This window comes from Stenella coeruleoalba (assembly GCF_951394435.1).
Source record: "Stenella coeruleoalba genome assembly, chromosome: 14".
NCBI lineage: Eukaryota > Metazoa > Chordata > Mammalia > Artiodactyla > Delphinidae > Stenella > Stenella coeruleoalba.
Window position 1 is genome coordinate 78167722 of NC_137160.1, and position 15710 is coordinate 78183431.

A 15710-nucleotide genomic window follows, 5' to 3' on the forward strand; every position below is an offset into this window, starting at 1 on the left:
AAAGGGAAAACGATGCTGAAACAATTAAGTGGAGACTTCGATTTCCAGTTCACTCTGGGGATGGTGACGTGTGGAGATGTCCCCACATAAGGTCCCCCTGCAAGGGGACGCCCCATTTTAAGAAAGACCTGTGACCAGGAAGAGCTGGTGGGAATTCGGTGTGCAAATCCACATGCCTTTGAAAGAAGGCAAGGTCAAGGCTCCCTAGTGAATCTCTACCCTGTGGACTGGTCCATCTGGGAAGCCTGTGTACCTAAGGGTTTGCTGAAAGCAGGGCGGAGACAGAGGCAACTCGCTGCTGGGTGCCGGGCACCTGCACACAGCTGTGATTTTGGACGTGTGCACACAATCTGTGCTGTGGATTCTACAGAATGAGCCAATGGTGGGCTGGCAACTATGGTGTAAATATACACACCACCTTTTTTTTCCCCTTGCAAAAGATGAATGAACATGACCTCCTCTCAGTGCTTCAGTGAATAAGGACTGAGGTCAGCAGGGAAAGCGGTGGCTTGGTTCCTTCTGGATCAAAATGTCTGCAAATAAAAGCTGGCTTCTTAACAATTCAGGGTGGTGCAGCTGGAGGGCGGTGCGGGGTGGGCTGGACTGGCTACAGCGGAGACTGAGGAAGGAGGGAACAAAGTAAAGACCTGGGAAAAGAGGGAGGCGGCAAGGCGAGAGCAGGTGACGTGGGACCCTGTTCTGCAGGCAGAGAAGCTCCAAAGGCGCAGGGGAAGCTGGGGTTTCTCCCTGGGTCCCTCAGGCTCCGCCCCTAACCTCAAGCTGGTGCTTGTGAACAAATGGAAAAATCAGCCTGTGGAGATGCTGCTGGGCCCTGCCAAAGGCTCTGGGTGGCCCTGTTAGTTGATTCTGGAAACAACGGAGGCAAGAGGGAGTGGGCTGCAGCTTCCGGGAGCTGACCTTGTCTGCTCATCCCCTTGCTTATTTCCCCCCCGCCCCCACCCCGCACACACAGAGGTCCATGATAAAGACTGGGGTCCATGGACCCAAGAAGTCTGATAGGGCTAAAGAGATGTGAGACCCTCAGGAGGCCCCGGCTCAGGCCTGGGGCGGGTCCGCTGGGTGACCTGCCTTAACAGCGCGGCGGCCGCTGACAAGAGCTGCCCGCAGCGATAGCAAAGCAGCTGGGCCTTGTGCAAACACGTGTCAACGCCTCCAGACACGCAAATGATGGGCTGAGGGCCACAGTGACAGATGCCCCAGAAGAGGAATGTTTAGGAATGGCCCACATGGGGGCCTGGAGCCTCTGGTCCCAGGCAGGTGGAAGCATTGGGAAAGTAACCAGGAAGGCCTTCTGGGGTTTCCCTCAGCCAGGGTCTCGGGAAGCATGACCGGTCTCATCATTTTTCCCAGTTTGGAAGCAGGCTTGGCCCCCCAGAGCGTGAACCAAAGTGGGGAAGATCCCCATATCCCTGGTTGGACGTTGAGTCTGAGCTCAGGTGGGTTTTTGAAGTCGGAGGTCCCCTCTCTTTGAGGGAGACGTCTAGATAAGGTGGCGACCAGAAGCAAGGCTGGGCAGTGCCCAAGAAGTACGGCGGGACTGTGGGCAGAGCCTGGGCCTCCTGCCTAATGCCCAGCTGTCCTGCTAGCGCCCTGCTGGGGGGCAGATTTCCCTCGGATGCCTGGTCAGGTGAATGGGGTCCAGGGTTTGGGGAACGTAAGACATTCCCTTGTCACGTAAGGAACGTAAGACGGAGGCCCTCCCCGTCATTCTGCACCTGACCTGCTCCCAGCGACCTCCGCGCAGAACACTGGACCCTGGTGTGGTTACAGCAAGAGCAGCTGGGCCAGGTGGGGAGTGAAGGTGAGGGATGGAAGGCAGGGGCGCTGAGCGTGCAGAGGCGTCGAACGGGGAGCCGCTCTGCGGTTCAGCACCAGCTGGAGCGGAAAATGCAGAACCCCGACAAAGAGCTGCCCTCCTCGCCTCCCCAGCTGGACTTTTTAAGGGTGAAGCAGCAGGAGCGCGGGAGGGGTCATTTGCAAACAAGATGCCGTGCACACGCCCTGTAACCCAACACACACACCGAACCCAACGACCCATCTCCATCATGGTGGTGGATAAACTTGCTGGTGTAAGTGCCAGGGCAGAGGGAGGGAAAAAGAATGTCCTAGAACCTCCCCCTCCCAGAACCCCAGTTCCCAAGGCTCAGACTTCAGGGGGCCGTCATGGATGAAGGTGAGCTGGAAGGAGCCCCCTGAAGTCATCTTGGCCAGGGAGCCACTGTGCTTTCCAAATGGAAGTGGGGGGCAGCGAGCAAGAAAGGGGACGAGGCTGTCACAGAACGGAGAGGGCAGCGGAAACGGGGAAGCGTAGCCCAGAGAGACCCAGAGCGCAGAAGACATGCACTTCGGAGCGATACGCAGAGGTGCCCAAACCTTGACAGGCTTGGGGTGGGGGGGCCTCCGAGAACAGATGTTTGCACAGGAACAGCTGAGCTTCCCGCCCAGATCTCGGCCCCGTAGCCTCCACTAAGCGCGCGCTCAGCTCTGCATTCCCATCCCGTCTTTCCAGAGAGCACAGCTGGAACCCACCACACAGACACCGAAACAGCTGATGGGCGCTCAGCCCCGGACCTGGGGCAGCCTGACTCCCGTCACGAAGGGCAATCGAGAGCGGACGGTGTCGCGCACGTAGACACACACGCACACACAGACCGGTCCTGTGAGCCTGCCCGCGTGGGACCCCTGCCCTAGCCTCCACGGCCCAGGGGCTCCACATGCAGCCCAAAGTTCTCTCGTCTACACTGTTCCCTGGGCCTCACTGATCAACTCCGCATCTCCCTGGCTGGTCCCATGAAGTCCTGGCTCGGGGTCCCTACCCCTGCCCGAGCGAAGGCGTGGGTCTGGGGTGCGGGGAAGCTGCCGGGCTCAGTCGTGCAGCGCTCCCAGGCCGGCCGGGGTCGGTACCCTCTGATGGTGAGCCTCTGGCCTCCTGAGCTGGCAGAGGGCAGAGCAGGGGAGGAGAGGTGGCTTGGGAGCTGAGGCAGCTGAGTGCTGTCCCTTTGTCCAGTGGTCACAGCCTGGAGCACGGAGAGAAGGGAGAGAGTGGCAAGAGGTCACATGGGTACGACAACGCCATCTTTTGTGAATTAGCGCCCTCTCGGAGGTCAGGTGGTCTGAGATGAGCTGTTCCCGCCCTCCACAAGAAAAGGCTACTATGCGCTGGGCTCCGTGCCAAGCAACTCACATACCTGATCTCGTTTAAACCTGAGGATAGCCTGCAAGAAAGGCACATTGCACCGTTTTTACAGATGAGGCTCAGAGAGGTTAGGTGTTTTGCCCAAGGGTGTACAGCCAGGAGGCAGCAGGCTCTTCTCACTGGAGCATGTAGCTTCTGGACTAGGATGGTCACCCGGCTGTGAGCTGGGTTGAGGCCACGTGGAACCAGAACACCAGCCCGTGTGCCATGTGGAGTTGCCGAGAATGCTCAGTAAGGGATGGAGGTAAAGGAAGCGGAGGTGAGAAAAGACCCACACCATAGACTCCAGCTGTGGGTGGAGGCTTTGCTGACTACCGTTGAGCCAGGGTCTGGGCTGTCAGGGGCAGAACTTATGCCCACTCTCCCAGGATGGTTCTAGAAAGACAGGCAGTCTTTGCCTAGAAGGCAGCAGAATGGAGGGGTCAAGATCATGGATTTAGGGTCCAGACCCATCTGGGTTCCAATATTTGCTCTGCTCCTTACTAGCTGTGTGACCTGTGAATAGGCACTTAACCTCTCTGTGCCTCCTCTGGGGGTACCAGACTACCTCTTAGGGATGCCCTGAGGGTTCAGTGAGATAATGCAGACAGACTGCTTGACACAGCACCTATCACACACGTGTCTAATGAGTGGTGCCCAGATGATGGAGGTCGTGCTGGTGGTCGTGGCGAGGAAAAAAACTGGAAGCGGGGACTTGAACAGACACTTATGCACCAATGTTCACAGCAACACTATTCACAATAGCCAAAAGGTGCAAACAAACCAAGCCTCCGTCAACAGATTAATGAACAAACAAAACGTGGTATAGACTTACAACGGAATATCACTCAGCCGTAAAAAGGAACGATGGTCTAATAACATATGCTACACCGTGGATGAAGCTTGAAAACACGCTGAGTAAAAGAAGCCAAACACAAAAGGATAAATATTGTACGCGGCCACTTATAGAGAGCAGGTAGAACAGGTAAATTCACACAGACAGAACGCAGATGAAAGCTTAGGGGTTAGGGAGAGGAGGGATTAACCATTATTTCCTTTCTCCTGAGTCTCTGAAATTCAGTGTAGATTTTATACTCAAAGCACATCTCAATCCAGACTCGCCCCCTTCAAGTGTTCAATAGCCCCATGTGGTATGTGGCTGTTTTGGGACAACACAGGCCCAAAGGGTGGTCCATGGACCAGCAGTGTCGGCATCACCTTGGAAATGCAAGATCTTGGGCCCCACCCCAGACGTACAGAATGAGAATCTGCATTTTAACAAAGTCCCTAGGTGATATGAATGCATATTAAATTTTGAGATGCACCGCTCTGGAACGCAGGCTTGCCCCAGCCTTGCCTCCAGCTCACCACGTGTTAAGCCACACTGGGATTCTAGAAATGCCAGGTCCTCTGATGGAGCCATGGAGGGGCAAACCCAAGATCCCAGAGGCGAGTTTCGAGTTAGCGGCTCTCCTCCTGGGAACGTGCCAGCTGCAGCTGAGACCTCTTGGTTGGTCCCCTGGGCAAATTACAAAGCCCTAGACAGGACCCAGATCCTGGGCCTACCGTAGCCAAGCCCTCCCCCAATCCACTGCCGACCCAGGTGGTTTCTGAAAGGACCACAGCAGCAGAGTGACCATCTCAAAGTCGATGAGTGTGAGTGAGGAGTCTAGAGGGGCTGATGTTGTGGGGAGAGCAAACTCTAGACTAGGGAGCTGGGACCTGACCTGTGTCCCCAGCTTTGTCACCAACACCCCATGCAGATGTGGGTGAGTTGCTGAATGTCTCTGGGCCACGGTTTCTCCATGTGTAAAAGAAGGAGGCTGGATAAATTTGGAATGGCCAGGAAAGGCATCCATGCACTGATTCTAAATAACTGCTGATGAGTACCACTGAGTGATGGCAGATGCACTGTGATAGATTAATCATGTCTGCCGTGGGTACAGGAATAGGACACAGACACCTTGCCCGTCTATAGTCCGTGAAATAGGTACACCCCAGGACTTTTCTACTTTGATGAATAGCTGACAGGTAGGGCTTGGTGGGTTCAGGGTACCACCTCACTGTGTGATGCTCAGACTTACTGGGGCATCAACCTTCATCAGGAGGAAACAGGCAATGAGGCAGCCATGGTAACCGCGGGGATCCAGGCCCTGTACGGCAGCCTCTAGGACCCAAATTGCAGAGGAGATTCCCCTGAACAGAAACACGGTGGGGAAGGGTAGTATGCTGGGGAGGGAGGTGGGTACACGGAAAGGAGACGGTTGGCAGAGGAGCTGGGGAGGGGAGCAAAAAGGTGACAAAGGCCAGAGGACAGGGCAGTGGGGAGAGATACTAAGGGGGAACACTTACTCTGCAGACTTCCAGAAATGTCCAGGGTGAGACAGGCGGCGGTTTCGCTTTGGCAGTCTCTCCAGCATGTCCATAAGCTTGGTAAAGGTAGGTCTCTCTTCTTGTTCAAAGGCCCAGCAGAAGAGAAGAATGTCCTAAAAGAAACCAAGATGGTGATTTAACATAACTAGTACCTTCTTGATTACTCCTTGACATCTCATTGGATTTGTCTGTTTGTCTACCCATTTGTTCCACTGCCAGATTCCTCCATCAACCATCCAACCATCCACCCACCCATGCATCTATCCACCCACCCATCCATCTATCTATTCATCTCAGTCCATGTATTTATCCTTCATCTACCATCCAGCCATGCATCACTCATCCATTGCAACATCCTTTTACTCATCCACTTTCTGAGCCTATATAGCAAACTAGGTAAATCCTATCAGAGAAGGGCTGGGATACATTGAAATCAATAATGCTCCCCAAGGAGTTTCTTGGCATTTTTCTCAAAAAGGAGGGAGAAAAGGGAATCCTGAAGCTTCTATCCACATCCTAATATTATAAGCGCCCTTAAAGTCACAGACAGGAAAATTACTCTTAGTAATTGCCTCACTTGAGAAAGGAAATCTAGAGACAGGTAATTCTTAAAAACATACCGGATAATTATGCCTTCCCTGACACATCTAACTTCTGATCAAAACAGGATTCTTCCTGATGTGTTTTAGAGGATGATTACTAATTTATACTCAGGCTGCTCTGTTTCCACATGTCTTGTTCTGAGTTGGATAATGCCTTAAAAATTTTATGGAGATCCAAATCAAATTAGAATCATTAATACCAGTGATATCTTTTTTTTTTTTTTTTTTCGGTACGCGGGCCTCTCACTGTTGTGGCCTCTCCCGTCGCGGAGCACAGGCTCCGGACGCGCAGGCTCAGCGGCCATGGCTCACGGGCCCAGCTGCTCCGCGGCATGTGGGATCCTCCCGGACCGGGGCACGAACCTGTGTCCCCTGCATCGGCAGGTGGACTCTCAACCACTGCGCCACCAGGGAAGTCCCTACCAGTGGTATCTTAATGTATGTCTTTAAAAAATAACAGAAAAAGAGGGATTCACTGGTTCTACTAGGCTCAGCAATCCCTTGCTGGGAAAAACCTGGTCGAGTGTTACTGTGCCCTGATAGTAGGGACCTGAATTGCAGGCACAGTTCAAAAGCTTTGCCTTCTAAGCTCCACATGTTCACCTGACGAGTCTGTGCGCAGGCTTTTTGTCACCCTCCAGGAAAGCGTTTGCAACCTCATTAACATGCAGGAAAAAGAAGGCCCAGAATTGTGTCTGCTTCTCCCCTCATCCCCCAAACCTGGCACTATCCCGGGACTTACCGAGATTTCTTTTCCCATGCCAATCTGGCTGAGGTTGGGTTTCATGCCTGTGCCCATTTGCCAGATTATTGCCTCTGCTGGTTGGGTCTTGAAAGGCCACTCTCTGGCATGGAGTTCATACCAGATTGTCCTGTTGGCAGACATTGTTAAAGGGTGTGATACGTCCCTCGCAACTCCGTGTCCCCTTACCAACACGCGCCCACCCAGTCAGCCTGCTGGCTGACCACTCTGGTCCCCTAGTTTCTGCCTCACAGGGCTGGTGTTCTGCTACCTAAGATGTACATAAAGCTTGGTCAATGTCTTAGAAGTCATGCTTATCCCAGGATATCTTCTCTGGTGCCTGAATTAAAATGAATCAAAAGCTAGAACCTGAACAGTCTAATATAATGCGGCTAGGATCTCTGACCCCATGCCTGTAATTTTAGGAAACTGTTGTAAGGGGAATATAAGGGGTACAGACAAAAACTCAATGACAAGGATCTTCTGTACATCATTATATAGAACACTGAAAAAAGTAGCAATAACACAATTGTTCAATAACAAGAATTGACACTCCCTAACACCATACACAAAAAAACCTCAAAATGGATTAAAGCCCTAAATGTAAGGCCAGACACTATCAAACTCTTAGAGGAAAACATAGGCAGAACACTCTGACATAAATCACAGCAAGATCCTTTTTGACCCACCTGCTAGAGGAATGGAAATAAAAACAAAAATTAACAAATGAGACCTAATGAAACTTAAAAGCTTTTGTACAACAAAGGAAACCATAAACAAGACAAAAAGGCAACCCTCAGAATGGGAGAAAATATTTGCAAATGAAGCAGCTGACAAAGGATTCATCTCCAAAATATACAAGCAGCTCATGCAGCTCAATAACTAAAAAACAAACAACCCAATCCTAAAATGGGCAGAAGACCTAAATAGACATTTCTCCAAAGAAGATATACAGATTGCCAACAAACACATGAAAGAATGCTCAACATCACTAATCATTAGAGAAATACAAATCAAAACTACAATGAGGTATCATCTCACACCGGTCAGAATGGCCATCATCAAAAAATCTACAAACAATAAATGCTGGAAAGGGTGTGGAGAAAAGGGAACACTCTTGCACTGTTGGTGGGAATGCAAATTGATACAGCCACTATGGAGAACAGTATGGCGATTCCTTAAAAAACTAAAAATAGAACTACCATATGACCCAGCAATCCCACTACTGGGCATATACCCTGAGAAAACCGTAATTCAAAAAGAGTCATGTACCACAATGTTCACTGCAGTTCTATTTACAATAGCCAGGACATGGAAGCAACCTAAGTGTCCATCGACAGATGAATGGATAAAGAAGATGTGGCACATACACACAATGAAATATTACTCAGCCATAAAAAGGAATGAAAGTGAGTTACTTGTAGTGAGGTGGATGGACCTAGAGTCTGTCATACAGAGTGAAGTAAGTCAGAAAGAGAAAAACAAATACCGTATGCTAACACATATATATGGAATCTAGAAAAATTGTACTGATGAACCTAGTGGAGGGCAGGAATAAAGACGCTGATGTAGAGAACGGACTTGAGGTCATGGGGGGAGGGGCAGGCTGGGACGCAGTGAGAGAGCAGCATCGACATATACACACTACCAAATGTAAAACAGCAATGGGAAGCTGCTGCACAGCACAGGGAGGTCAGCTCGGTGCTTTGTGACCACCTAGGGGGGTGGGATAGGGAGAGTGGGAGGAAGGCTCAAGCGGGAGGGGATATGGGGATATATGTACACATAAAGCTGATTCACTTTGTTGTACGGCAGAAACTAACATCACATTGTAAAGCAATTAGACTCCAATGAAGATTAAAAAAATAACTGGTTACATGTATTATGGTAAATCCATAAACTAAGATATTTATTATTATAACATTTCAAAGAAATTTTGCTGACATAAAAAATGCTCAAAATATAATTTTAAGTGAAAAAAGCAGGACACAAAACTGTATATAAGGTATGTTATGCTTTTTAAATACGACTATATATGTATGGACAGGAGAATAAGAGCAACACAGCAAAACGTTAACAAGGGCTCCCTCTCAGTGATAGAAAGGACAGAATTTTTTTCTATTATATTTGTGTGTTCTAAGAAGGAAACTTCCTTTGAAATAGTGGAAAGAAAAAAAAAACAATCTGAGGGTCAGACTGCCTTGGGTTCAAGTCCTGATTCTATTCTATGCTAGTAATGTGTCACTGGGTAGGTTGCTTCCCTTCTGAATCCAGGTTTCCCTACTTGCCAAATGAGAATGATGATAAAACTGCAGTGGAAGAATGTTTATCTGGGAGGCTGAATGCCAGAACAACTCGATGCCGGAATTATTCTAGAGAGATGGACTATGTTATCGTCTGTTTCATAAATCACGACGTTGTAATGATGGAAGAAACGACTGCCTGCTGCAGTAAGCGGCACGTGGGGACGGATGGGGAGATGGGCTGGGCAGTGCCTAAGTGATGCTGGGAGGTGTGGGCGGCAGTGAAGACTATGGTGCATGTGTTGGGGTGTTCAGAGGATGCTGGGGTGTCACTGAGCTGTACAGTGGGGATAGGTCTCAACTCACTGAGAAGATTCCCCAACTCAGGGACTAACTGAAACCATCCTAAGAAATGATCTTTCTTCTAACCTAAGATAATTTATGTAAATTTGCTTTAAAGAACACAAAGCACTCAGTTACCCTTTTTACTGATAGAGGACTGTATCAAACCAGCTATTTCTAGGGTTCCGCCTCTCAGCATCTTCTCATCCCTCTGGGGCGAGGAGGGGTGGTGATGCTCAGGTGTTGGGATGTTGAGTTAGGTGGTCAGGAAGTTCTCAAGTTACGTGCGGGATGATTCTAGTTCTTTTCATCATAAACAATAACACTGACTGAGTTTTCACTCTGCGCTAGACACTAATCTTAGCCTTTTGTATTTACTGTGATTATGGGGGAGGTGTATTAGCATGGCTTTTACTCTGATGTCCTGCTATCTGGGGCCTTGCTGACCCTGGCGGGACTGCCCCTCCCAGGGCTAGCCAATTCCTAGAGATAGTAAAGGACTGACCTGTAAGTGTGCTTTTCATATGCAAACTAAACAGTCCAAAGTCCTCCACCATCCCTCCATCTCCTCTATCAGGCTCAGGGCCAATATTCCCCTTCCCTACTCAGGACAGCCCCCATACCCCAGAGCCCACTGAAATTAGTTAAGCTAGCCAATGCTAAGCCTGCTTACCCTGCCTCGCCCCTTCCTTCCCGAGAAAACCACAATAACGGCTCTTGCCCACATTTTCTTCCTGCTCCCTCTGCCTCCTGACTGACCCTGGTGTTTCCCCGTGTGGCCCTGCGTCGTATGATGTGCCCTCTCCTTCTGGGGACTGTGAATAACAAACTATCCAGTGGTAGTTGTTTCCTGATCTATTGGCCTCATCAAACCCGAATAATAATTAAACCCACATTTTAAACAAGAAGTGCTATTATCAGCTCCATTTTACAGCTGGGGAAACTGAGGCTCACAAAGGTTACATACCTTACCCAGGGTCATACAGCAAAATAAGAGGTATAGCCAGAGTTGAAGCCATCTGACTACAGAATTATACCACTGGCCATTATGCTATACTGAGAAACCTACACTCCATCCCATTTGAGGGTCCTTTGTAATTGGGGCAGTGAGCTATTTGGGAGGGCAACCCTCTAGTTGATGGTTGGGGCCTAGTGAAGGAGGCACACACAGAGTGTAGGCACCACTCATGTGAAGGGGGGAAGGGAGCCTATCAGGAGCTTGGCCTTGTGCTGTGTGCCTTACAGGTGTTTTCTCATTCAATCCTTAGAACATCTCAATGGGCTTTATTATCTTTGATTTATGGCTGAGGGAAGTAGGGCTTTGAGTAGTGAAATGACTCTCAAGCCTGGGGGCTCTGCGGTTTAAAGCTCCAACCCTGGGGTCAGGATGTCCCAAGTTTGACTCCCAGCTCCACTGCTAATTACCATAAGGCAAGTCACTAAGCCACTCGGAACCTCAGTTTCCTCATCTGTCAATTGGGAACAATGGTACCTGCTTCAAAGTGTGCTTCTGAAGATGCCATGAGGCAGCACCCATCACAGACTTAACACGGTGCTCAATACACTTTTAAGGCCCATTTTTGTTCAAAGTCGTGCCCCAGCATGATGTTCCCAGGCAACAAGATGCAGCTAATTGGCAGGAAACCGGGAGCACCAGGCCCCTCGGAACTCAGCAGTGTCAGGAATAAAAGCCTCATTAAAACTTCCTTTCAAACCTAACTTTCAAGAGAAACGCGCTTGAAGGGGAAAAAAATTGCTAAAGATTAAAACTCCAGTGGAAAACCAATTACTTACTTTGGTACATTTTGTTAATTACATTCTTTTTTTCTTTTGCTAAACTGATAGTAAAATATACCAACTTAATTATTGCAATTTGGTTTCAGATAACAATATCTAACTAGATAAAGATTTGGGCATAAACTAATCAGGGCAAGTGACAGCCTCTTAAGGGGCCCAAGTGACAGATGGCGAGGATCCTGATGTGGCCGCAAACACTGCCCCCACCCCGATTTATAGAGAGCACGCAGCAGGGGTGCTTTTCCGGGGAAGATATTCTCTGTAACATCTCTTGGTGGCGCTAAATCTAACTGCACACATCTGCAAGCCTCCAGCTTTCCCAAACAGCTTTCCCAGCTTATCTCTGCCAGTCCATGTAACCGCCCCCGCGGTCGGTCGAGGTAAGGTGAGGATTAGCATGGCCATCTGAGGGACAGGCGCGCGGAAGCCTTCCTGCTGCACCTTCTCAGAGCGTCCGGATCTGCATCTCAGGGCTGTGCCCTGGACCCTCTCTCCCTCCTCTGTACTTTCAAAGACACCTCATCCCCTCCCACGGCTGCAGTCACTCTCTTGGCCGCCAAGTCCTGAACTCTTCTTTCCCAAACTTAAAATGTGTGGCTTCAGCCGCCTTCTGGTTGCTCCCCTCGCTGTCTCCAAGGCAGCTCACACTCACTGTGTCCAAATCTGCTCTCTCTGCCTTTCTGGCATGGCCCAACCCTGCCCCACCTCCAGGGTCTCTACTTTGGTGAATGACACTACTCTCTGCTTCAGGCAGATATCTGGCATCACCCACATTTAAACCAACAATCAAGCCCTATCACTTCCACCCGCAAAATGCTGCTTCTTATGTCCAATCCCAGCTTTCACACCCACTGGCACTGATTCAGCAGAGAATCTCAGCATCTCCCCCCTGGGTTGGTCAACTGGCCCCAATCTTGTCCTTCTCCTTTCCGTTTTCAACACAGTAGTGATTGTTCTAAAGCTCAGAGTGTGATTATGTGCTCAATACACTTTTAAAAGTCACTCTCCTGCTCAAGAACCATCAGTGGCTCCCTACTGCCCTGAAGATGAAAACTCCTTAACTCAGCCTCTAGGTCCCTGCAGAATGCCTTCTTTCCTCTCTAGTCCCTCATCTCACCACCCCAGGCTCATTTTTTCCTGATTCTCCATCCATCAGCTTCATCTTCTTCCCTCCACTCCTGCTCCCCACATATTCCTCCATTGTGGGCAATTTGTTCTTTTTCACCCTTGTTGCTTTTCATATGCTCCTTCTATCTGGAACACCTCACCTTACCCTCACCTGGACTACTTACACTCAATCTTTAACACAGGCTCAGGAGTCACCTCCTCCAGGAAGCTCTCTCTGATCTCCCAGGTTGGATTTAGTTCCTCCTTTCTTCCCACAGTCCTGTGTTTATCCCCAGCATAGCACTTATCACAGAATTTTGTAAAAAAACCTGTTTCCTTGTCTGTCTTCCACCAGACAAGAGAGAATAGGGACCTATGGTGGTTTTAAAATGTCCACAAATTGTTTGATATTCCTTCCTGTAAAAAGTAGAGCTTAATTCCCTTCCCCGTGATTTGCTGATGTGCTTCTAACAAACAGAATACGGTAGAAGTGACGATGTACAATTCCTGCGACTAGGTCATAAAGGCAATGCAGCTTCTTGCCGCAGTGTTGTGAGGTCCCTCAAGCAGCCTTTGGAAAGGTCTGTGTGGTGAGGAACTGAGGCCTCCTGCCAACAGCCATGTGAGCAGGCCACCTTGGAAATGGATCCTCAGCCTGTCAAACCTTCAGATGAGACTGCAGCCCTGGCCAGCATCTTGACTGCAGCCTAATGCAAGATCCTGAACCAGTTCAGAACCACGCCCAAATTCCTGGCCACAGAAACTTGAGATAATAAAGGTCGTTTTAAGCCACTAAGTTTTTGACAATTTGTTAAGAACAGGCACCCAGTAAATAGCTATTGCATGAATGAATGAATGAATCAGGTAACTTGCCATGGTCACACAACCAGTTAGAAACCAGGCATGAAGGTTTGCTAGGGTCTCTCTACTACAGCCCACTCAGATCTCCCCTAACTCACCCAGAAATCCAGCCACCTCTTCCTCCGCAGACAGATGCCCTGTCCCTTCCAGAAGCACTAAGGGAATGTTTTGGGAAGTGCCCCTCTGCCCAGGCTGGGGCTCTCAAAAGCCAGGGTGGGCCACCTACCCAAGCGCAAAGACGTCCGAGTGTTTGGAGAAGGGGAGCTTGTCTTCCTCTGTGTCGGGAGACAGCTGGCGGATGATCTCCGGGGCCAAGTGGCACAGCCAGCCGCTCTGGATACGCAGCTTGTCATCACGCCTGGAGAAGCAAAGCACAGAGTGAGCCCCGTTTCACAGCCCAGGGAGGACCAGTCCTCCATCACGGACCCCAAGTCCCTGGACCATCTCTGCTGGCTTTCTTGTGTTCCTCCCCCATCCCTAGCCCCCCATCAAGCACTGCCTGACCTTGTACTTGAGGCCAAGACTCAGTGGGAGGTGCAGGAAAGGCTGATCTGGAGAGAGACACCCAACACCCAAACAGTCATCGTGTCCCTTCGCCTCTGAGGCGCCCCCTTCTCCATCTTCATTTAACAAATACAGCCGATTCTTGTTATTCGTGGCGCTTATGTTCTATAAAGTCTCAGCAAACACTGAATCAGTGAAAACTGAGTTTTTTCTCCTGGAGGAAATGTATATACACACACGCATGCACACATCTCAAAAAGATTATAATCTTAAATCCTGAAAACAATTCATCCTAGTCTATTTTATTTTACACAAGAGAAAACGAGGCTCAGAAGTATTACGTGATTTGCCCTGAGGCTGCCCCACTACCAGGGGGCAGAATTGCAAAACCCATCCAACTGGCCCCAGAGCTGGAGCTCCTTGCCCCGCACTGCACCATCCCTTCTCCATCCTCTGGTCATCGCTGATGAGAGCTGAAACAAAACTGCACAGCATCCTCTCCTTGGACCTCAGCTGGGAACATGTGCATCAGTTGACTCAAGTTTTTCACCACCCTGTACATGGCCACGAATGACTGTGAATGTGCCGTGAGTATTGATTTGGGGGTTACAAATAAATTTTAGCGAGTAGGTGAATTTGCAGATATGGAATCCGCGAATAATGAGGACCGACTGTATTTATGAGCACCCGCTCTGCCTAGGCTCTGTTCTCTGCACTGGGACCACAGCAGTGAACAAGACTGACAAAGTCCCTGCCCTCCTGGAGCTTGTATTTTGGTAGGGGAAAGTGATGACAAATGAATTATCTAAATAGGAAAGATTAAAATAGGAGAATGTGTCAAAGATAAGAGGGAGCTGACTTTAGGTAAAATGTGAGCTAAGATTTTCAGATTTTCATGACATAAAGGATCCAGCCACGCGAGCAAGGAGAAGCGTATTCCAGGCAGGAGATCATGACCTAAAGGATCCAGCCATGCAAACAAGGAGAAGCGTATGCCAGGCAGAAGATCATGACATAAAGGATCCAGCCATGCGAACAAGGAGAAGCGTATTCCAGGCAGGAGATCATGACATAAAGGATCCAGCCATGCCAACAAGGAGAAGCGTATGCCAGGCAGAAGGTCATGACATAAAGGATCCAGCCATGCGAGCAAGGAGAAGAGTATTCCTAAGATTTTCATGACATAAAGGATCCAGCCATACAAACAAGGAGAAGAGTATTCCAGGCAGGAGAGAAGTTAGGACAAAGGCCCAAGGCAGGCCCTCTTTGGGGTGTTCTAGAAACCCCAAGAACATCAGTGTAGTGGGGACATATCATGCTACCCCACTGGCATGACCAGGCCCTGAGGGGTGGGGTGGAGTGGAACACTGTTGCCAAAAGGGCAAACGTCCCTGTTCCCATCTCATCCAACAGCCCCTTCCGCCTCCTCCTGACTCACTGGGGCAGTGGAGGTTTGGAATTGTAGGGCTGGGCCAGGAAGGAGGGTGCTGGCCACTCGCTAACCATCATCCTGGGGCGGACGTGAGCATGTGCCTAGAGGGGGCTGGAAGCCAGGCCTGGCACAGACACCCTGGGGTGTCCTGTTCCCATGGTGATGGACCCATCGGTGACCAACCCAAATCATCTTCATTATGGTTATTATTATGATCAATAACAGCCTGTGGGCAACTGTCATGATACCACTGGCATCTCAAATGACACCTTTTCTGGACGATGGTAGAACAGCTGTAGGCAAGGCAATGCCGGGGACGGGCTCAGGGGAAGCTCTGGCATCTGTATGGATGTTCAGGACGTGCTCACTTTACTGCTACCCCCACCCCTGCCCCAGGCTCGGCTGAGCTCCCCTTTCTGGGCACCCAGCACTGTCAATGCCCCAAGGTCTAACTGAGGGAAGGGTAGGAAGGCAAGTAACTCCTGCTGAGTACCTCCTGTATGTCAGGCTG

At 49.9% G+C, this 15710-nt stretch overlaps 1 protein-coding gene across 1 annotated transcript in view; it reads right to left on the reverse strand.

Annotated features, from left to right (window-relative positions):
* Positions 1-5544: 5544 nt before the first annotated feature.
* KSR2 (kinase suppressor of ras 2) overlaps positions 5545-15710 on the reverse strand; it is a gene marked incomplete at both ends in the record, with an annotated part of 399245 nt that continues 389079 nt past the window's right edge. Inside the window, 3 exons of the mRNA XM_079942603.1 lie at positions 5545-5682; positions 6914-7043; positions 13490-13621. Coding sequence (XP_079798729.1) covers positions 5545-5682; positions 6914-7043; positions 13490-13621 — 400 coding nt within the window. The remainder of the gene's footprint in view (positions 5683-6913; positions 7044-13489; positions 13622-15710) is intronic.